This window comes from Telopea speciosissima, chromosome 4, assembly GCF_018873765.1.
Source record: "Telopea speciosissima isolate NSW1024214 ecotype Mountain lineage chromosome 4, Tspe_v1, whole genome shotgun sequence".
Classification (NCBI taxonomy): domain Eukaryota; kingdom Viridiplantae; phylum Streptophyta; class Magnoliopsida; order Proteales; family Proteaceae; genus Telopea; species Telopea speciosissima.
In genome coordinates this window covers 71,340,687-71,363,805 of record NC_057919.1, presented here as the reverse complement: position 1 = coordinate 71,363,805, position 23,119 = coordinate 71,340,687, and the positions used below count along the sequence as shown (strand labels likewise).

Genomic DNA, 23,119 nt, shown 5'->3' with positions numbered 1-23,119 from the left:
ATTTGGGTATTTTTTAAAATCAATATTTTTTCATTTGTTTTAATTAATTATGTATTTGGGTAATTTGGCAAATGCAAAAAAATTATTTGTTGCCTACTTGCCCACCTCCCTTTCATTGGACCATTCCTTCCAAGAAAACTTGATGCTCATCTTCTTCTTTTCTTTTCTTTTAAACCCAAAATTTCACCGTGAATTCCTACAAATCACTGTGAGATACAGCATCCAACCTCCTCACCAAATTTATGGTGGGAGGCCTATTTTCCGCCACCCACCCTTGGAACCTGCTTTCCACATGCGTAAAGAAATCCTCAACAAATATTTCCAGGTTTTCTCTGTCATTTATGAGCAATCCAAGATATCAGGTAGTTTTATCTTCCCAGATTTGTTGCGGTCAAGCTTCGTGAACTGGGTGCAGATCTGCAATATATCTTTTTCACCTATCTTTCCCATCTCTTTGAGCTTGTAGATAACATAGTCTGATTTACTGAAAAACGATACAAGGCGAAAAACAAAAATAGATTAAGAACCTGTGAGAAATAAGATGAGTATTCCTTTCAGTAAATTGCAAAGCTAGAACTTAATACACAACCACATGGTCAACAGTATAATAGGTGGTAAATATGAGCATAGCATTTTCAAATTATACCTTGATCAGAGTAGTAATGCAATTGCAACAAAAACATACCAACATAATAGGTGTGAACTGTTCTCTGAAATACAAGCCTCTAGATAAACTACAACAGCAACCGATCTGGTAATCACTAGTTAGTAGAGAACCCTGGCCAAAGTTGATCAATTCTTTTGGATGGGGGACGAAATTGATGTCACAAATGGTTCAAGAAAATATTGATCGTATTGTAGGGCAAGAAACAATCAGCCAATCCACACAATATAACCTACAATGTCTCCCTGTTTTATCCTACGCGATGGACCTAAGACCATACTCAAATGGTTCAATGTTGTCTCTCTGTTTTGGAGTTGTAAGCAAGTGTCAATAACATTGGCTTGGGCTCAAACAGCTTTCATCAGATGGTCATTTATTTAAGGAAAATTTACAGTGACCTCTCCTGTTTAGATGCTCAATATAAAAGACAATCCTCAACTTTGAGTATTTATACTAACCTCCCCTACTTTTGAAAATTCATAACAACCGTACCCACTCCATTAGGCAGTCGCTGTTAAATAGTGACATCAGCATAGGCTAACATTTTTAAAGACAAAAGTACCCTTTATATGCTTGAACTACCTATTATACCCTTGCACATAAAAATACCAAACCCATTATTCCCATACGAAGAAGCTGAACCCTGCAACTAACTTCGCTATGTCCCTACACTCCAGCGATAACTGATCACCTCCGTTTCACCCTGGCGACCATCGCTCTCACTTTACACTCACGTTCTACAATTACAGTACTATTACCATTCATGATGATTGCTGGGCCTTGCAGGGTATGCCCATCACCCAACTTCTCAAACTTGAATAATAGGGTCTCATGCCACACCAAAATAAACCTTGTAGCGACCTTCAACCTGAGGAGTACCTAAAAAATGTTCTAGTGCTTGAGGCTTCAAGATATTAATGACTCCAATGCCACGAACTCTAACATCATATATAAGGATATTGCAGTTCTGCAGTTTAAATCCATACTCTTTCTGAAACAGCTTAAAAAATTCTTACAGTACAGTCACTTTCCAAGCCATCCTCAGTTTTGAATCTCTTCATCATTATGGCAGTGTCTGTACCTTTGTATCCCATCGAAACTAGATATGAAACCAGATAAATATTCTTTGATGACCGGAGTGAGGTACGCATCCACAGTAGCTGTTAATCCTCTTGGCACTGCACGTACCATGGGAGACAAAGCCGAAGATATTGAAACATGTCTGAAGCCCAGGTTCAGAGCTAATCGCTCTACCAAGATTTCGTGTTGTGGGTACGTGTAAGAATGCATCAACACAACAGCTAAACAGCTTATTCCCTTATCTAGCAAAGCTTTCAGTGAAGGTCTCAGAGCTTCTTCATCGAGCGGCTTCACGACTCGGATTAGCTCACCTGAAATCCCCTTGATCGAAGAATCTGGATCGTGCTCTTCGTTGTCGAGAACAAGCTCAATCCTCTCATCCACTTCTATGACTCTGCCAGAAGCCATGGCGCGAGGGTGTGTTGGGTTCGCTGGAGAGCAACGGTTGGGTTTATTCGAGCCATTGTGCATTTCGGATAAGAGTTGCAGGTCAGTTGAAGCTCTACCTTCTCTCTGTTCCAGCTCCAAATCGGGATAAGAGTTGAAGGTCGGTCGGAGCTCTACCTTCTCTCCGTTCCAGGTCCAAAGGTCAATGGGGGTAGGGATTGTTTTGTTTTAGTGCAAAGGTTATAATTGTCTTTTTGATTTAAAAGATAACACTGTTAGAAAAAAGGGGACAGTTGTAATTTGTCAAAGTTGGGGGAATGGTCTTAAAATTGAGCAGGTCACTGTAAATTTCCCTTTATTTAATGTAATATTGGTAAGTTTTCAAATGTATAGACAAATCAAGACGTGTTTCCTGTAGTTTCTGTATACTTCTCAGAAAGAAGCTTGGCTTTCTAAAAAGACAATTAGTAAGGACGGATGGTAAGTTTATATATAGATATATAATTTCTTTTGGAGGTGGGTGGGTAAGAAAAAATGTCAACCTTTCGATTATTGAGTGAGGATGGTGTAACCCATAATATGGAGGATCGTCACCTGATCTGAATATCAATATATCATGCTAATTAAAAGACAAATTTGTTACTGAACATTCTTAAGTAGTAGATATTGAGGTTTTTCTATATTGTTCAGGGAGCATGATGGTGACAATTAGCACAAGGTAAGGAGAAATTTTTTTTTGGAATTTTAGTAGTTTTTTGGTGTTCTGATGGATTGATTATGATGAGCTTGAAAATTTAGCTTTTGCTAGTTTTCATAATTTAGGCAGAGTTCACAGTCAGGAATGCTATAGTGGACCAAAGTCAGACCAATCCTGGCGACCAATCTCTAAAAGGCTAGGCACAGAAGCAAAGACAATAGTAAAAACACTCCACCAATCATGCATATCAGTTCAGAGAGCAATAACGCACCACTTTTATTCTCCATTTATGGTCTCCTAATGTCAAGTGCAAAGCTAATGGCAACATTGAAACCTATTCTGTAGAGAAGAGTAGAGATTACAACAAACAACAAACTCAGCCTTTTATCAACTAAATGGGGTCAGCTAAATGGATCCGTGCAAACAAATTAAGGAAAACTGAGGTCTACATAAATAAAATGGAAGTAAGACGAATGGAGAAATGAAGTAATGCGAGATGAGAAAAGATAAGTGAGAGTAAGAGGGAAGAGGCACAGTCCATCACGTCAGGAGAATCTCAGCTAAATGGGGTCGACTACATGAATCCTTGCTCTCCAATAGGCTCTATCCGACGTCATACTTGGAACAAGACCTAGACTATGCATGTCCTTCCTCACTACTTCTTCTATGGTCTGTTTAGGCTCCTTCAATCAGGATCAGATCGCTCCTTCTTACTAAGTCGTCCCTAGACCTCTGTTGAACATGGCCATACCACCACATATGACTTTCTTGGAGCTTGTCATTGATCGGGGAAACTCCCAAATCAGCTCTAATACGTTCATTCTTCACTTTATCCTTCCTAGTTTTGCCACACATCCATCTTAACATCCTCATCTCTGCCACACATTGCTTCTCTATATGACACTTCTTAACTGTCCAACCCGCTCCATACATCATAGCTGGTCGGACAACAATCCTATAGAACTTTCTTTTAAGCCTTATAGGGATACGTCAGTCACACAACACTCCGGTCGCACCTCTCTACTTCATCTATCCCACTTCAATTCTTTGTGAAACATCATTCTCTATGTCACCTTCTTTGTTTATGATTGACCCTAGATATCTAAAACAGTCACTTTGCGGTATCTCTCTCTCCTCAGTTTTCACCACGCCATTATCTGTCATAATGTGACTAAAGTTACACATCAAATATTCTGTCTTTGATCTACTAATCTTAAATCTTCTTGTTTCCAAGGTAGACCTCCAAAGCTCTAGCTTAGCGTTAATCCCTGTTTTTGCCTCATCCACCAAAATGATATCGTCGGCGAAGAGCATACACCACGGGACCTCGTCTTGGATGCTAAGACGGAATAAGGGCTTAAGGCTGATCCTTAATGTAACCCATTCGTAATTGGGAATTCTTTGCCTTGATCTCCCCCAGCTCTCACACTAGTTACCACGCTTGCATACAAGGCTCTTTCAACAGAATGTTACACATTAAATATCCAGAACAGAAAAATAAGAGGTGGTTTCAGTGTTGTACAGGGCTCTTTCAACAGAACTGATTAAACTTGTCCAATTCAACATTTGTACGGATAGCTATCAGATTTATACAAATTTCAAATATCCAAGCCAAAGTATAATGCCGCTTCAAGCTGTTAAATTGACAAAGATTTGCTTCTGGCAATTGGGTTGGCCATGATGAGAATTTTCCCAACCTAGAAGGAAGATATGCCTAGTTATCAAATACGCCTTCAAACTGGGTTAGTGAAGACCAAAAATCCTCATTAAGACACACTAAAAAATTTTCAAGGTGTCCAGTAACTAAAAAGAGAAAGGTTTGAATGGGACAAGATTAAGAATTGGGTGTTTGTGCTGGAAAATAGGTAAGTCGTAAAATTCATAAATCAAAGCTGAGATCAGAAGAAGAGGAAGCAAGGGACATTTCAGTATTGTTCAAGTCTCAAAATCACACACTCAAACAGGGACAAACAGAAAAACCGTTGTTAGAGTCTTAGAGCAGCTTTCCTGTCCCCATTCAAATTAAAATCTCTCTCTCTAGTCGGTGCCAATCAGATTTTACAGCTTCACCGGGAGACAAACTTAGTCGTATTACTCTCCCCTTTAAGGGTAAGAGTTTTGGGGCTCCATGACAATGAATTTTGTCGTATTTTGAGTAAAAGTTCAGGGTAGGGTTGTGAGGCAATCTGATATACTGATACAAGCCAAATTCAAAACAAGAAAATACCAGAATCAACACCAGGACCAGTAATCCATTCAATTTCAAGCACTATATATACGCAGTAACCAGAGAGAGAAAGGAATAAAGATGTGAGAAGAAAGCTACCTGATAAAACCATGGTTATTGACGTCGGCGGCAAGAAAATCCTCAACAGTGATGCTTCGTTGCAAAACCCAGTTGGTGATTCTGCGGTGCCTCTTATCAATCCTTGCCTCCGCCAAGTAGAGGAACGCCCGGGCCACAGCCAGGGTGGAGAAGAGCAACCAAAGACAGGCGAATATCCTCCCAGACAAGGTCTCGAAGGCCTTGTCGCCATAACCAACGGTAGTGACGGACATAACCGACAAATAAATAGAATCGACAAACCCCAAATGCTCGACGAAATAGAAGATCATAGTACCTGTGCCAATGCACAACACCACAACCCCAAGTGCCAGAGCTACCTTCATCCTGATCCTCATCCTTCCCTTCTCAGCATCGAAGATGTAATTCTTCGCCGAGAATCCCCCTGCGCCGGTACTGGCACGAATGCTGTCCAAGATCATGTTCTCCTGCAAGTCCACCACGTAATTCACCATCCCACTAAGCAAGATGCCTATGAACCCGAAACCCACCAGCACGAAGGCGCAGGCAAACAATTTAGTGGCTGGGGTCAAGGGGGCGATGTCGCCGTACCCGATGGTACACATAGTGACGATGCAGAAGTATAGCGCATCCACCATGGCGTGGGTTTCAAAGCCCGAGAAGTTGTCTCGGTTGAAGGAATAGATTAAAACACCCAGACATAGATAGATGATGAGGAAGAATATGGCTTGCCTGATGATGGAATTGGACTCCAACTGAGGATTCTGAGTCTGGGTTTGTTGCTGCCTAAGGTCTCGGACGACTGCCATGGCCGGGGCGGTCTTGCAGCGATGGAGACCGGCTTTCTTACGGCCATCGGTTGGTCTGAAGTCACTGAAACTGTAAGATGATAATAATGGTGGTGGTGGTGGTGATGGAACGATCTCTGTTTCAGTTTTTGGAGTCTCTTCGAAGATGGATGAGGTCGTGAAGGGCTGGAGAATGGGAATCCTGAAGGAGGGGGAAGAGGAGGAGTCATCTTGATGCTCATATTGATGGTGGTTGTCTTTTTGCAGCAGACACTGATATTCAAGTTTGTGGGTTTTGTCTAGGCCTCCTCGAGAAGATCGAAACAGCTCTCCATCCATCTAATACCCAACCAAGGCATCAACTACTCTCTCTCTCTCTTTCCTTTTCGTTCCCTTTGTTTTTTGAGAAGAAAAGAAGATTCAAGAGTGGGGTGGGGCAGTGGATGGGGGCTTGGGGGATCAGGTGATGGGGTTATCATCAACATGATGATTTGACTATGAGTGATGATGGCGATGCTTTGCTTGCTGATCAGTTACTGTTCCGTTTTCATTTTTTTTCTTTCTTTTATTTATGTAAAAGTATGAAACAAACAAGTATCATACGAAACCATTACCGTATTGAGGAAAGTGAATGAAGGTCCATTGTACTTCAATTTTTTAAAGCCGTTAAAAGGAGTTTTTCTCTCTCTCTCTCTCCTCCCCGGGAGGCCCCCCCCCCCCCAAAAAAAGAGAGAATAATATGCTAATCCATTGTAAATTATTTCCTTTGTACGATATCTTTTTAATCTATAATAATAAAACTAATAATAGAAGGGGAATAATTTACTTAGATTTTCCAAATGATGAGTTCCAGCCTGGAATTGAAGAATTCCATTGGAAGAGAAGGTTGGTTTGAGGAATCCACTCCAATACGGAAGAAAACATCGCACGATTCTCTGAATCCAATTCATGCACGGAACTTGTAAATTTATTTATCACACCCACGCTATAGACTTTTTTGTTGGGTAGAATATAATATAGAAACTGAATTGGCTGGAGTGGAGAGTACTGGTGAAGGAAAGGAGTTGTAGGGCCTACTATAGGATCCACTTGTCTATGGTTCCCTCCCTCCCTCCCTCCCTGTTTACTCTGAAAATCAGGATTTTAGTTATCGGTTGACATTTGACAACCAATTTCGATACCTGACTAATACTAGATTAAATTTACCAAAATAAAAGAGAGTCTAATACTGAATTAATAATACGATATGAACATAATACGACAAATATCAGCACACAGCCCAATGCGAAAAGACTGTTGCACCCTTGTCCTTTTCACCTTTTCAAGGGTGCTCTTGTCTTTTTGCACTGGGTTGGGATCAGGATCGTTTCTAGGGAACCTGGCACTCAGGGTGCTGTCAGAGGGCATCCAACAGTTGAACTGGGCGTGCTGGGCTCCTTGGAGAAGAGCTAAATTCGTACTGTGTTTGCGTGTAGGTACACGTTGCACCCATGATCAGTTCTTTTTTCTTCTTTTTATTTTTTTTAATTATTATGGCTGCCAAAGTGTCCAGACGCCCAACCTTCTGCCCAACTAGTCCCTAAAACACACACACATACACCCTTACACATGCCCATTGGGTCAACCCCGAAACCTTTGTGGATGATAGAAGCCATAGGTTTGACTCCAAGGGGGTGTGGGGAGTCGAACTCAACACGCATGTCAATTTTCAAAGATTGGTAAAAGTCTTAACCAATAATGAGTAATCGAATCTAAGGATTTTGCCCTCAATTTTGATGATTAGAAAACCATTTATTGATTAGTTTTAGCATCGAATCACTTGGATAAAGAGATTTTCTTCATCGTCGGTGGTAGAAAACGTTTATCGAGAGTTCTATATGTCACAAATCTTAAATCCTAACTAATAAGCGTAGGAACACTCAAGTTTTGAGAACGGATCCTTGTACGTACGTGCAAATGAAAGTATATGTGAGAGGCAACCACCTGCCCCTTTTGTTTTCATAAATACCCCTTCTCGTCTGGTAAATGACAATGATGGAATAGATGGATGCCTCTCACATGTGAGTGCACCTACACCTACGGAGGAACTGATTTCCAAGTTTTGACCAACGTGAAATGAGATAGATTTAAAGGATTTTCATCCTCTCAAGTATGGTGCACACCACACTTAAGAATCCAATTGTAAAAACATGGGAAGTAGCATCTTTTTACCCTTTCTAGTGTTGGGTGGACGGTTGGATTCTTAAGTGTGGTGGTTAGATAGTGCAACGCACTTTAGAGGATAAAATTCCGGGTCAAAAAGTGAATTTTTTAATAACTATCATAATATGATATCATCCAAAATTCGTTAGAGAGAGAGGAAAAAAAAACTGTTATTTGTGAAATCAAAACTATGCTATCATCCAAAATTCGTTAGACTCAGAAAGTGAAATTTTAATAATATTCAGACTTTTTATGTTTCTGTTAGAAGTATTCATTTTTTTTTGTTTCTGTTATAGTATTCAGAGGTTTTTTTATTTTGTTTTTTCAATGAAGTATTCAGAGGTTTTATATACATACAACTTCGACAATTGAAATTTGATTGAGGATTTCGTCAAACAAAGAGTGGGTGTTGCACGAGGCTTTTCACTTTTTGGTGGGTACTAAACGTGACAAAGAGGTTTGATACGTAACCCACCACTCACCACTCACCACTCACCATTCACGTGAAAGACAGAGTTCCACGCTTTAGGGGCGAGCTTTCTTATTATCATATGGGAAAAAGTTCTCTGTGCGCAAGGGGAGGCGAAGTCCAGACGCAGTGGGGGACGAAATGACTACCCCTCTCCTAATGAAAGGCCGAAATTTCAGAACTAAAGGTCCTAAGGCATTTTGTAATCCAAAGTGAGACTCTAACTATTAAAGCAGATCTGCTTCAAAGCTTATTTGAAGGCATTTATTATCTTGAAGTGGAAAATGATAACTTGGAATTGATCTCTTGCATCACTGGACATCAAAGGAAGTGATTACAACTGTCCAGGATACTAAGGAACTGGCTTTCTATTATCAATCATGTTTTTTTTGGTATATACCCAAGAGAATAATAGCATGGATGGCTCCTTGGTTATCAGATTATGTAATTCGTATATCTTGCGCTAATCACGTTTTAATATATAGACTTTTCATCATCCCCTAAAAAAAAAAAAAACTTTTTCTTAAGTTAAGGGATTTGGCTCATCAATTAGAATGACAACAACATCCAAGACACATGCATGTTGTGCCACACTGCCACCAGAAGCATCTAAAGTCCATGCACTCTCCATGAATTTTCCTCTCAGTTGCATGGAACTTAAGACAACAAGAAGTAGATTAACAAATAAATATATGAAGGAAAATTGGTGTTTATACTTTTGCTTTTTGGAATTGGAGAGTTTAAAAAAGGAGGGGGGGGGGGGGAGGGGATGAGGATAGGCCCCAAAGTGGTTTGAACTCATGACCTCTTATTTGAGGAGTTGGTCTTTTGCCAACTGAGCTGATCCCTTGGGTTTGGATGGGCTTCCTAAATGGTTCGTCATTTTGTGGCACGTGGAAAACTGATGCGGCATTTGTGATAGTTGGATAGAGAGGATATGATATTGATTAACCATGCCATGCATGGGTCAAATTCAGAACCTAATTTTTATCAAAGACCTTCCCATCCATGCAAGTAGGATTTTGATCCTCTACGGTCGGGCAGCAGACCTATCATTGTGCATCCCACACACAAGCAGGGGCAAAATGACCGCCCTACCCACTGCCCAAGCACCCTGCCCAGGTGGGGTCCACACCCTGCCTGTGTGAGGCCACACAATGGTAGATCGATTGCCTGGCCGAAGAGGATCCAAATTGATGCAAGTAAAGATATTAAACTCCAAATGAACTGAAACTTGACATTGTGCGTAGGCGTGTAGGCTTGTAGGGGAATCTAAAGGATCTAGCTGGCTATAAACTTTGGGCCCCATTTAATCTAACACATGACATATTTTTAGGGCCGTTTAAAGGTTACACTTACATGGTCTGTTTATGAAATCTTTACCCAGTAGAACATTAGGTACACTGATGGGCATAAAATAATACGCTTACAACAAATATTAATTGGATAATTAGAGTGGCACTGTGGCAGTTGTGAACTTTATCAGCAAAAGGGCTTAGAATAGAGAGTGGGTTCAGTGAGCTTGAGCATTGAGCTGCATCACCCTGTAATTTTGAAATTAAATAAGATTAGTAAGATAAGATGTTAGAGTTCAAAAAAATAATTGTATCCAAGATGAGCCCAAGTCCAGGTCAATCATAACCCAAATTGGGAAATCAGATGAGATGAGGCGTGGGGCTCCTCTGTAACGTGACAGGGCATGTAGCGCACATCTAATGACTTGCAGCATCCGGACACATAGCCCAACACCCCCGTCTGTGTGTTGGGCTGCGTGCCCGAGCACTACGGACCATCGAATATGTGCTACAAGCCCTGTCGCACTACAAAGGACCCAAATCCTAAGATGAGCCGATAGGTTCTGAAAAGGGTCTCGATGGTTTTTCATTACAATAGATGTTAGTTTGTCATACAGATGAATCCACATGATTATTGAAGAGAGAGAGAATTATTTGTTATGAATGTGGAATTAGGGGATATGATTAGATTAGTCGATTAGTTAGGTTGTTATTACTTGATTGTATTACCCCTATAAAAGGGATTTCCTTGTATTCATGAGGAATGAAAAGAATGAAGAAATTAGTTTAGTTTATCTCTCTTAGTTCCCTCTTCTTAGGAGTCTCTCACTGACTCGAATTAGTGGGATTTTCTCTGTTAGGGTTCTTAATCCCTTTCCCAGATTCTAGAATCATAACATTGGTGCTTTCATTGATCCTCTCCTCCCCATTTCGTTGCTTATAATGGGTCTGTTCACCGAATACAACAGATTGGTCCTCTATTTACATTCATGGGAACAACGAGATCCAAATGCTCCGATCATCCAATATCTTGAAGACGAAATCTCCAAGGAGCAAGAATAGATATATGGTATTGATCTTGATTCTTATTTTGCATCTCATGGAGCGTCAATGGCGCATTTGGGTCATAAAGACTGTTTCACACCTGAGTCCATTTCCACTGCCATGGCTGCATTTTCATCCACCCCTGTCGCTGTAGTTGCTGCCAAGGATGTTACCATTACAGAGAAGGTCGTGGACGATTATCACATGCAAGAAATCTCTGTAGCCGAGCTGTTTCCTGCTTTGGTTGCAGATTTGGGTGTCCAGGAAAAGTTCTTTGACCAGGATCTGTTCATAGAAGGCATATTGATCTTCCACAATGGCTTTGTTCCTGTGAGTGTTGCGCAAGGATGCCAAGCCATCAACACCGTGGTGACTCCCAATTCTGAGGCGTTTGAGCCAAACGGAGCAGTGCGAATGCTCGCTATACCTGGCATGGTCAGGAGGATTACCCAAGATGCGAACTATATTTACAAGCTTCGCTTCGACGATCCAATCGCATCAAATACAGGCTTCTTGGCTGTTCTGTCCATTCCGCCATGGCCACCACCGGCCGCTCTAGGATTTGCTTGCAGCGCCGCCTCACAAAAGCTACCCCACTCCACATCCAATCTTGGCACCCTCCTCCACCATACGCGTGCGGTAGGGAGAGCTGGACACTGGACCCCTCGGCCACCACCGGAGCCACCACTACCGCTCTGTTGTGACTGTGACCTGCGGTTCTACACCAAATCCGCCGCTCTGCTGTAGTTTTCACCGTCAATAGCCCCTGATTTCGCTTCTCCTGCTCTAGCCTCATATTCGCCAGTTTTCTTAACAAGGGTTCTCTTCCATGGATATTAGTCTCTGAATATTTTTCTTCTCTGACGTCTTTTGGGTTGGAAAATTTGTTTTTCTTATTTTTCTTTTTTTGGGAGATTTCTCATCTTCGATCAGTGAAGGGATGTTGGTTTAGATCTGGAGGTCTTTCGACCATGATTTTATCGTCAAGGATTTCTTTAAACTCGAGGTCTTTGCATTCGAAGATCTTGAAGTCGAAGAGAGATTTCTTTCCGCGATCAGTTGAAGCTCTAATGCCATGGATGGTTTCTTCGATGCTGATGTTGTGATTTCTTGGTTCTGTTCTCTACGCTTGCCTTCGATGACTCCACCACCGGATACATAGAAGAAAAAGATGATTTGAAGTTAGATGATAGGAAGAGAGAAGTAGCTTCTTGAACATTGCAGATATGGGAAGGCGTTCTTGGGTAGTGTCTATGCCAGGGTATTGAGCAAGAATGACAACGAAAAAACGCGCTAGAAGAAGAAGACCCATACATAGAACTATCAATTGGAGGGTAACCAGAATGAGTGGATTCCAGCCCATGTTTTTTATGCTCTCAAGTGTTTAGAACCAGGTCTCATGGTGGTTAGGACACGTGGATTGGCCAAGCTCATGCTGTGGGTGTCAATTCATATTTGTTTGTGGCCTCAGTTCCCATTTCTTTTCATTTTTGTTTGTTCTGTTGGCCTGATTTGTGGGTTAAATGATTTGGTGTAGTCGTTTCTTGGCTCCAACCTTGAGGACAAGGTTGTTTTGATGGGCTATGGAATGTTATGATTGAATGTGGAATTAGGGGATATGATTAGATTAGTCGATTAGTTAGGTTGTTATTACTTGATTGTATTACCCCTATAAAAGGGACTTCCTTGTATTCATGAGGTATGAAAATAATGAAGAAATTAGTTTAGTTTGTCTCTCTTAGTTCCCTCTTCTTAGGAGTCCCTTACTAACTCGAATTAGTGAGATTTTCTCTATTAGGGTTCTGGAATCCCTTTCCTAAATTCTAGAATTATAACATTATCACTATCATTTTCCTTTCATTGCATTTTGAGCCATTTTATTTTAACAGTTTACAAATATATGAGTTAGGTGTAATGTCCACCATCACCTAAGCTCATCCCATTTGTTGCCACATGGTTGCTCATGCTTCTCTAGTAATTAAGATTTCCATAGGATTTAGTTAATTAGGTATCAAAATGAATGTTTTCTCATGACAAACCTACCTAAAATAATTGACCAAATGAAATTAAATATTTATTTTAGTAGCCAAACCCAACAGTCAATCCCCTTCTTCATCAAAATACCATTTTGTTAAGTCCAATCCAAGTATCCAACTCGTTGTCTACATTTTTAAGAACAATTTGAATCATTACTATATTAATGGGTGTTGACTTTTAAGTTGTTCGAACTATTAACAACTCAAAATCCTACCTAACCACGAGTCTCAAGCTATAATTAATGATATTAATCTCTATCATGCTATTATTCATAAATATTGTACATAAAAACACTCTTTTATCAACATTCAAGAAGAACTAGGGTGGGTATGGAAGAAGCCATTACTCTATCCTTAAGAACACAAGCTCTCTCTCTCTCTCTCTCTCTCTCTCTCTCTCAATTTCACGTGTGTGTTACAAAGTGGAGAACATATCAAGCAAGATTGTTTCCATGATCATAGAAAATGCAAATAGAAAGTGCTCCAAAAAAAAAAGGAATAAAGAAGGAATGAAAGAGTTATTGCGTTTTCCCGTTTCCATGGGATTAAGAGGTTCTTTCTCTGTCTCTCTCAAAAAAAATCTTTATGAAAGTTTACTAGTAAATTTGCTATAGATATTTTTCACGATTCTAAATTTTTGGTGCTACACATGTTGCTACAAGGTTGGCTGTGGGGCCACCCACAAGCACAAAAATAGATCGATTCCCTTCACAAGAGAGACACTTGAATACAGTCACAACAGTCCAAAAAGTCCAAGAGATAATCAAACATACCTTTCTGTAGTTTGATGTAGATTCTAAGTCTTCAAGCTTGATGTTCCCTTGGTCTTCTCATGAAGGTCTTCCACAATCTTGCCTTCTCAAATTCTTTTCTCCCAAGTCTTGTGAGCCGATTGAGAGATTGAAAATAGGTAATTGTGGGGATCAACAAGACATTATATATAATGTCCAGACCTAATCCATCTCATAATGGACGGTCTGGAGTATCCCCTTTGAGTGGACTAAATACTAAGCCCAATAAATCAGATTATAAGAATTGGGTCAAAAAACCCAACAATCTCCCACTTGGGTCAAATTCTTATAATCATCTTTCTATTGGCATTGGCCATAAACCAATATTATCCTCCCACTCGAAATTAACTTTGATCTGAGCGATGATCCTCTCACACCGAACACAGTAAAGAGTACACGTCAATATACGGTATACGACTATCAAGTATTACGAGTGTGATCAGATCACCAACACAAAACTGCTCCGGGATAAGAGCAAGGTACAAAACACAATATGTGATCACATGCAGTGTTCTTTCCCTTGCGGGTCCTTACCTAATTTGAAATAAGTCTATCTTGAATATCCTCACAAATAGCAATACTTTGATATCAGCCTTTACTTTGACAACCACCCATAACCTTAGTCAATATCTGACTTTGGCATACTGCCCTTTGGCTTACCGCCACAACTTTGGCTAAATACTGCCAGGAATGAAACTTTGGCTAAATATTGCCACAATTAAGACATGTCAAAGAATCCACTCATAGACATCAATCATATATTAATAGACTGAAAATAATACAGAGTGAATATGAAACAAGGTGCTCAATCTTACAAAGCTCACACAATTAATTAAGCAACCATAGCAAAAGTCAAATAACCAAGAGCTCAACAAAATAATCAAGAACTCCCACTAAAAAATCATATCAAAAGACTCCACGATGCCCATGGAGAAAACATGACCACAAAAAACTCCCACTGGGAGGGCCTTGGTTAGAGGATCAGCAATCATCCTCTCCGTTGAAATATGCTCAACATCGATCAAACCATCTTCTACCTTTTGCCTTACTAGGAGATACTTGATCTCAATATGCCTAGAGTTACTTGACCTCTTATTGTTCTTGGTGTAGAAAACTGCAAACTTATTATCACACCACAATCTCAAAGGTCTAGAGATCGACTCAACAACCTTAAGCTCAAAAATAAAACTACTGAGCCACACTGCCTGCTTGGTTGCCTCATAAAATGCCATGTATTCAGCCTCAAAGGGGCAAGGGGGGGGGGGGGAGGGGAGGGGATGGGGATAGGCCCCAAAGTGGTTTGAACTCATGACCTCTTATTTGAGGAGTTGGTCTTTTGCCAACTGAGATGATCCCTTGGGTTTGGATGGGCTTCCTAAATGGTCCGTCATTTTGCGGCACGTGGAAAACTGATGCGGCATTTGTGACAGTTGGATAGAGAAGATATGATATTGATTAACCATGCCATGCATGGGTCAAATTCAGAACCTAATTTTTATCAAAGACCTTCCCATCCATGCAAGTAGGATTTTGATCCTCTACGGCCGGGCAGCTGACCTGTCATTGTGCATCCCACACACAGGCAGGGGCGAAATGACCGCCCTACCCACTACCCAAGCACCCTGCCCAGGTGGGGTCCACGCCCTGCCTGTGTGAGGCCACACAATGGTAGATCGGTTGCCTGACCGAAGAGGATCCAAATTGATGCAAGTAAAGATATTAAACTCCAAATGAACTGAAACTTGACATGTGTGTAGGCGTGTAGGCTTGTAGGGGAATCTAAAGGATCTAGCTGGCTATAAACTTTGGGCCCCATTTAATCTGACATATGACATATTTTTAGGGCCGTTTAAAGGTTACACTTACATGGTCTGTTTATGAAATCTTTACCCAGTAGAACATTAGGTACACTGATGGGCATAAAATAATACGCTTACAACAAATATTAATTGGATAATTAGAGTGGCACTGTGGCAGTTGTGAACTTTATCAGCAAAAGGGCTTAGAATAGAGGGTGGGTTCAGTGGGCTTGAGCATTGAGCTGCATCACCCTGTAATTTTGAAATTAAATAAGATTAGTAAGATAAGATGTTAGAGTTCAAAAAAATAATTGTATCCAAGATGAGCCCAAGTCCAGGTCAATCATAACCCAAATTGGGAAATCAGATGAGATGAGGCGTGGGGCTCCTCTGTAACGCGATAGGGCGTGTAGTGCACATCCAACGGTCTGCAGCATTCGGGCACGTAGCCCGACAACCCCGCTTGTGTGTTGGGCTGCGTGCCCGAGCACTACGGGCAGTCGGATGTGCGCTACAAACCCTGTCGCACTACAGAGGACCCAAATCCTGAGATGAGCCGATAGGTTCTGAAAAGGGTCTCGATGATTTTTCATTACAGTGGATGTCAGTTTGTCATACAGATGAATCCACATGATTATTGAAGAGAGAGAAAATTATCACTATCATTTTCCTTTCATTGCATTTTGAGCCATTTTATTTTAACATTTTACAAATATATGAGTTAGGTGTAATGTCCTCCATCACCTAAGCTCATCCCATTTGTTGCCACATGGTTGCTCATGCTTCTCTAGTAATTAAGATTTCCATAGGATTTAGTTAATTAGGTATCAAAATGAATGTTTTCTCATGACAAACCTACCTAAAATAATTGACCAAATGAAATTAAATGTTTATTTTAGTAGCCAAACCCAACAGTCAATCCCCTTCTTCATCAAAATACCATTTTGTTAAGTCCAATCCAAGTATCCAACTCGTTGTCTACATTTTTAAGAACAATTTGAATCATTACTATATTAATGGGTGTTGACTTTTAAGTTGTTCGAACTATTAACAACTCAAAATCCTACCTAACCACGAGTCTCAAGCTATAATTAATGATATTAATCTCTATCATGCTATTATTCATAAATACTGTACATAAAAACACTCTTTTATCAACATTCAAGAAGAACTAGGGTGGGTATGGAAGAAGCCATTACTCTATCCTTAAGAACACAAGCTCTCTCTCTCTCAATTTCACGTGTGTGTTACAAAGTGGAGAACATATCAAGCAAGATTGTTTTCATGATCGTAGAAAATGCAAATAGAAAGTGCTCCAAAAAAAGGGAATAAAGAAGGAATGGAAGAGTTATTGCGTTTTCCCGTTTCCATGGGATTAAGAGGTTCTTTTTCTCTCTCTCTCTCTCTCTCTCTCTCTCTCTGTGAAAACTTTACCAGAAAAAAAAAAAAAAAATTCTTTATGAAAGTTTACAAGTAAATTTGCTATAGATATTTTTCACGATTCTAATATTTGAATGAACTCTATCAGTGTTTTTATACCGTCAATCCCAAAGATAGATAAAAGGGAAAAAATTTTGGTGCTACACATGTTACTACAAGGTTTGCAGCCAAGAAAATGGAATAATTCACTTCCTCTTTGGCTTCATAAATACCCTCCTAGGTTTTAGTATTTTCTAAAATACTCTTTAAGATCCCATTTCCTTGGTTGCCAGCCTTGTGTTCTTGCGACAAGTTTAGTAGCAAAATTTCGTCCAGATAAAAGATATAATTCATTGAGTAAAAAGATTCTTGGCAATGAAACTCTTACTCAATAAAAGAAAAAAAGGGTAAAGGTTCTTTGAGCAAGTGGTATAAGAGAGTGCATCAAAAAGAGGTCCTTTCATGTGAGGAAGAGATCTAGAAACCAAATCAATAAGGAATTTTTGGTCGGTTGGGTCCGAGTTCGAACCGATTTTTTCAGTTTTGGTGTGACTTTTAGGGAAATTGAAACCGAATCAATAAAGGAATGTTCGGTGTGGTTTGGTTTTGTTTCGGTTTCGATTTATGAAAATGAGTTGATAGCGGTTTGGATTTGGTTCGGCACCAGGTTTTGTTTTAAACGGGTTTGGTTCGGTTTGTGCCTATTTTCTTCTCTTTCTCTTTTCAACTACATAAAATATTTCATTAGCCTCACACTTAAAAAGAGGTCAATGGAAGAAGCATTGTTACAAATCAATTTCCCTATTTTCATAATCTCATACTCATTGATTTGTAACAATTCCCCTTACAACCATAAATTTGCTCACTAATATTGAAATCTATTCAATTATTCATAACGTTATATTCATTGATTTTGTTATCGGTTTCATTCAGTTTGGTTTTGGGTTTGTTAACAGTCGGTTCCATTATACCCCTGTCCAAAACCATTCCAATAAGGATCGGTTCGGTTCAGTCTGGGTTTTTTTCGCTCGATTTCGATCAATCTTAACGATTCGGGCTAGGTTTTGACATCCTTACCTAAAACTATAATTTCAGCTAAATTAGAGTTGGTAACATGGAAAAACAAATCTTTTAACAATCTAGAAAGGTACATGATTGGATTTAAATATGAAATTTTGTAATTGATTAAACCAAACCATTCTTAGATATCCAATAGTGAGAATTGTCATATCACCAATCTACAGTCACACAACTAGATTTATAGATACTGTCTGGGAATCATCCATAAAATTTTTTGCCCCCCCCCCCAACAAAAAAAAGAAAAAGGAAACCATGAATTAATTATGCTTTTGATCTAAGCTAAAGTTTTCTTTCACCCGTGTAGCGGAGGAGGAAGAATCCTTTCACCACTGGTGATTTGAGTTTGCTATTGGGCTCATGTGTCATCATAAACTTCCATCCCCTATTGTATAGAGTTGAAAGTAATCACTTCTAAGTATAATGACCGATGAGAATAGTGAGAGATAGAAAACTTGGTCCTTTGGTTTATTTGATGGTAAACCTGTTTTTAATCTATTTTTTGAAGAGAAAATGTTCTCTAAGCAAGTATAGGATACACCATCTCTCTCTCTCTCTCCCCCAGGGTTTTAATAAATTGAATCGAGGTCCGAATCAGTCAAAGTCAATTTCGATTTGAATTGGATCAGAATGGATCTGATCCAATCGAATCTAAGCTATTTTGGGATGGATCTGGCTCCTCTCCATGGAGCCCAACGCCCAGGGAGTGCTCAGGGGGGTATCCAAGGGATGGGTTGTGTCGCACACATCCCAGTGCCTACCTAATCAACCATTGGGATATGTGCGGCACAACTCAATGGTTGGATGTCCCCTAGGCACTGGGCTCCCTAGAGAGAAGCTCAATCCTTTTGATATGAAAACAAGATCAGACAGAAGAATAAGGAATCGACTCAGGAATCGATCTGAATCAAGGTAAAATACAAAGAAAGTGACTCCAATTCCTAGGTGAATTCAAATCGTAACGATTAGAATCAATCAAAATCAGAATCAATGCCAACCGATTCCAATCCAAATCATCCGATTCACCGATCCTAGATTTTTTAAAACTTTGTCTCTACGATTTGTCTCCCTTCTCATTCCATATCTTCATAATCCTTGTTGTAATGAGAAGCTCTTGGCTGAGCAAAAGGAAGAATCTTACCAGCAAAGAGAGATGTTGAGAAAAACAGGGACATAAAAAAGCACGAAAGCACAAAAGAACAAGTAATTGCCCTTTCCAAGTGGCGGTACCATCTTTTGTTCCCTAAAAAATAGGAAGGCTACTGTTTTGTGTCCTCCCACTCTCTAGGGGAGAAAATGAGAAAAAGGGATTTTTGTTTTTGCAACTATGAATTAAGAATGAAGGGGCTGATGCTGTCTCATCTTTTCGCTTTATTTCTTTCACCAACATTATTTATAAGTTTATAAATAATGACGATCCAAATGTTAGATAAATTGTAATAAATGAGAGATTAAATAAATAATTTGTTATTTTGGAAAAAGTGCTTTAGTCCCACATCGAAAAACTACAAGAGTTATAAATGATATTTATTATATTACCTTCTTTATCTCTTGAATTAAATCGGAAAAGGAAGACATTCTACGGTGTATATGCGAGGACGGCCATGCACACGTGCACCCGCACGCGCGACGTGTGCAGTGGGCTGTAGAGGCGTTAGTGGCGCATGCGATGCAAACGATCTGATCTGGTACGTTGATTTTTTTAAATGATCAGATCCGTCGGATTAGAAGATCCTAAGGTCACGTCTGATAGGATATGACTGTTGTGAACAGCTGGTTTAATCTGAACCGTTAGATTAGATGACAATCGATCTAATGGATACAGAATGAATAGATATGTCTATTCAGAAGAATATCTCTAAGTGGAATTCTGTGTTTTATATTTATTGATTTATTGATTTTTAAAGGTGAATTTACCGTGTGGGACAAATATTTTCTTTAAGATAACGAGATCGTGTTCAAAGCAATTTGAAGTTTCCTTCTTCAAACACAGTTTTTCTAACTACTCGCTGAAAATATCTAGCGACGATTGAAAACCCATGGGAGAAAGGCTGAAACAAGGTGAGCCACATGTTTTAAAAAGGTACTCTAAATAAAGGTGAGCCACATATTTTCAATGTTTTTTTTTTTTTTTTTGGTAGAACATCTCTTCAATGTTAAAATTGCCGCTAAGGCATTGCGAATGAAAATAACTAACTATTATAAATGAAAAAAAGAAGAAGATATATTTGTTATCTTCTTTCTCTTCTTGACACTCTCTCTCCTACTTGACCACATTGTGAGGTGTTCTCTCACGTGTGTTCATTAGGTTAACGTAGGGGTATCAATCGGTCGGTTTGATCTGGGTTCAATCCAATTTTTTTGGTTTCGATATGGCTTTTAGGGAAACCGAAACCGAACCAATAAGGACTTTTGAGTTTCGGCTTGGTTTCGGTTTCGGTGCGGCTTGGTTTCGGTTTCGATGCGGCTTGGTTTCGTGTCAGTTTTGGTTTATGATAACGGGTTGATAGTGGTTTGGATTTGGTATGGTATCGGATTTTTTAAAATAAATTGGGTTCGTTTGTGCTTATTTTCTTCTCTCTCTTTTCACCTACATAAAATATTTCATTAGCCCCACACTTAAAAAAGGAGATCAATGGAAGAAGCATTGTTACAAATCAATTCCCTATTTTCATAACCTCATACTCATTGATTTGTAATAATTTCACTTACAACCATAAATTTGCTCACTAATATTGAAATCAATTCAATTATTCATAATCTTATACTTATTATTTTTTTATCGGTTTTTTTTTGTTCGATTTTTGGCTTGTTATAAATCGGTCTGGTGTGGCCCGATTTTTAACCAATCCCATCATACCCCAGTCCAAAATCGATCCAATAAGGATCGGTTTGATTCGATCTCGGGTTTTTTTGATCGATTTCGATCAATCTTAATGGTTCGAGCTAGGCTTTGACACCCTTAGGTTAACGTGCACATGTCCACTAGAAGTATAATAAGCTAAAGCCATCTTTCCTTGGAGTTATTAGTTAATGGCTTAATGCTAAATTTTATTTGTTGGACGTACACCTTAATTGAAAATGTATTGGAAAGAGAAGTCTCCGGTGCGATCACTATTTTACTTACTTAGATGATATTTATTGATTATAGTGAGGGGCCGATCGATGACAATAGGTTGGGCCATGCTGATGTTACATATCGATTGTGAAAAACGAACTTGTGATTATTAGATTAGTATCGTATCGAGGTCGGTCTGCGGCATGTCATTCATGACTGTTTTGATAGTATCGTAAATCCGTCATCTTCCATTGTTTTCTTGGACATTAAGCATTTATGGGTCCAATGGCTCACCAACTAAACTTGCTTTAGAAGTCGTGAGAAATGCTAAGGAGGAACTGATCGAGGGTGACTGCATTCCTTGTGCCTTGATCGTCCATTGAGATAGGGATATCAACAGATCAGATCCCTATCCTATCCTCCAATTAATACGGGTGGGTTAACTAGGCTTTGATGAGAGAATCAATCAATTAAAAATGAAAACCCCACCCTATTTTATAAAAAAACAACACCCTCTTAAGATTTAAGAATGGCCGGAAGAGCATTTATTACATCCTTATTTGCTCCGATTAAGGAGCCATGAGCCACCCTTTTCACTTGACCTAGTGGTAAAGTTTCATGGAAGGGAATGTACAACAACAATGCAAAATCAGAAGGGAAAATTGAGACGAGATGAGATGTGAAATCCAAAAATGTAAAATGACAAATGATGGATGGAGGATGTAAGAGGAATGAATCACATCTCAGTAAATCAGGAGAATCTTAGCTCATATTAGGCCTGCCTCTAGCTCTTTTAACATCTTAAATCGGGATCATATTACTCTTCATTGGGGTATCCCTAGGCCTCCGTTATACATGATCATACCACATCAAACGATTCTCTCGGAGCTTGTCATTGAACGGGACAACTCCTAAACCATCTCTAATCAGCTCATTTCTTATTTTATCTTCTTTAGTTTTTCCACACATCCATCTCCTATGGTCATTGATGGAAGAGAATATACTATTGTAAAATGTAAAGAGGAGAAAATAAAAGGGGGTGGGGGGGAGATGAATAGGGATGCCAAACGGTTGGTTTTGGTTGAACCTAATTGGTCTTTGTCGGTCAATTACCAATATGTAACTAGGGTCAAGTTAATCAGGTTATAACCGGACTTTAAATAGGTTAATTAGACTATAAACGAACTATAACCGGGTCATAAACGAGTTGATCAAGCTATGAACAAACTAATCGGATTATAAACAGTTGGTGCTGGTCAAATGCTCATTGGGCTACAATCAAGCATTCTGAATGTTTGAATAATAATCGGTTTGGCACAACACCGGACCATTTACTACTAGTTCAGTCTGTTTCGGGCTTTAACTGATCGGTTCAGATCAGACCTACTGGATAGAACAAAAAATGCAGCCTAAAGAAAAGCAGAAAAACAAAAAGAATTCTGGTTATATTCTAGATCTTCATGCAAAAATTTCTTAAAGTTTCTGACCCGTCCTTAGGCTGACCTTTATTGACCTGACAATGAACAACCTTCGGCATGAGGAGTACTAATCTGGGCCTTCTGAATTAATTAAACCGCCAAATTGATTGGTTGATTAGAACTCGGAAAGCTAGTTCAGACTCAAGGCTAACCAAGGCGGACTCAGGCCAACAAGATCAAACTAGCACCCCAAACGGGAACAAATCCAATCCGTAAGTCATAGTTTCAACTTCAAGTGTATACTTTCATCCAAAAAAAAAAAACAAAAACAAACTTCATGTGTATACTGAAGGATCTCTTCTCTGCCTTGCCTTTTGGAGACGGATATAAATCTTCTCTTATGAGGGACCACTGATTCATATTCTTTCTCTTTCAGTTTCAACCATTTTTGAATTTCCCATTCCCTGCACCACTCTTTTATTCTCATCTTCCACCCAACATTAAAAAGGATTTTTTTTTAAAAAAAATCCGATTTGCTGCCCTATTGAAGTTGCATTTTGAAGTTTGAACAAATTTTAATCTTCAACTCA

At 39.4% G+C, this 23,119-nt stretch overlaps 1 protein-coding gene across 1 annotated transcript; it reads right to left on the bottom strand.

Moving 5' to 3' along the window:
• Positions 1–240: 240 nt before the first annotated feature.
• Positions 241–6,260, bottom strand: LOC122659626 (two-pore potassium channel 5-like). The gene is made up of 2 exons (XM_043854723.1): positions 5,155–6,260; positions 241–484 (listed from the first exon to the last, which is right to left on the bottom strand). Exons 1-2 carry the CDS (start codon positions 6,258–6,260, stop codon positions 340–342), a joined length of 1,251 nt encoding a protein of 416 aa, XP_043710658.1. The 3' UTR covers positions 241–339.
• Between the last annotated feature and the right edge of the window lie 16,859 nt (positions 6,261–23,119).

Bases quoted from the DNA above. Each gene is read 5' to 3' on its own strand.
- LOC122659626 (XM_043854723.1), bottom strand. From the start codon at position 6,260: ATGGATGGAGAGCTGTTTCGATCTTCTCGAGGAGGCCTAGACAAAACC. The intron at 485-5,154 runs GTAGCTTTCTTC...ATCGTTTTTCAG, and splicing joins AATAACCATGGTTTTATCAG to TAAATCAGACTATGTTATCT.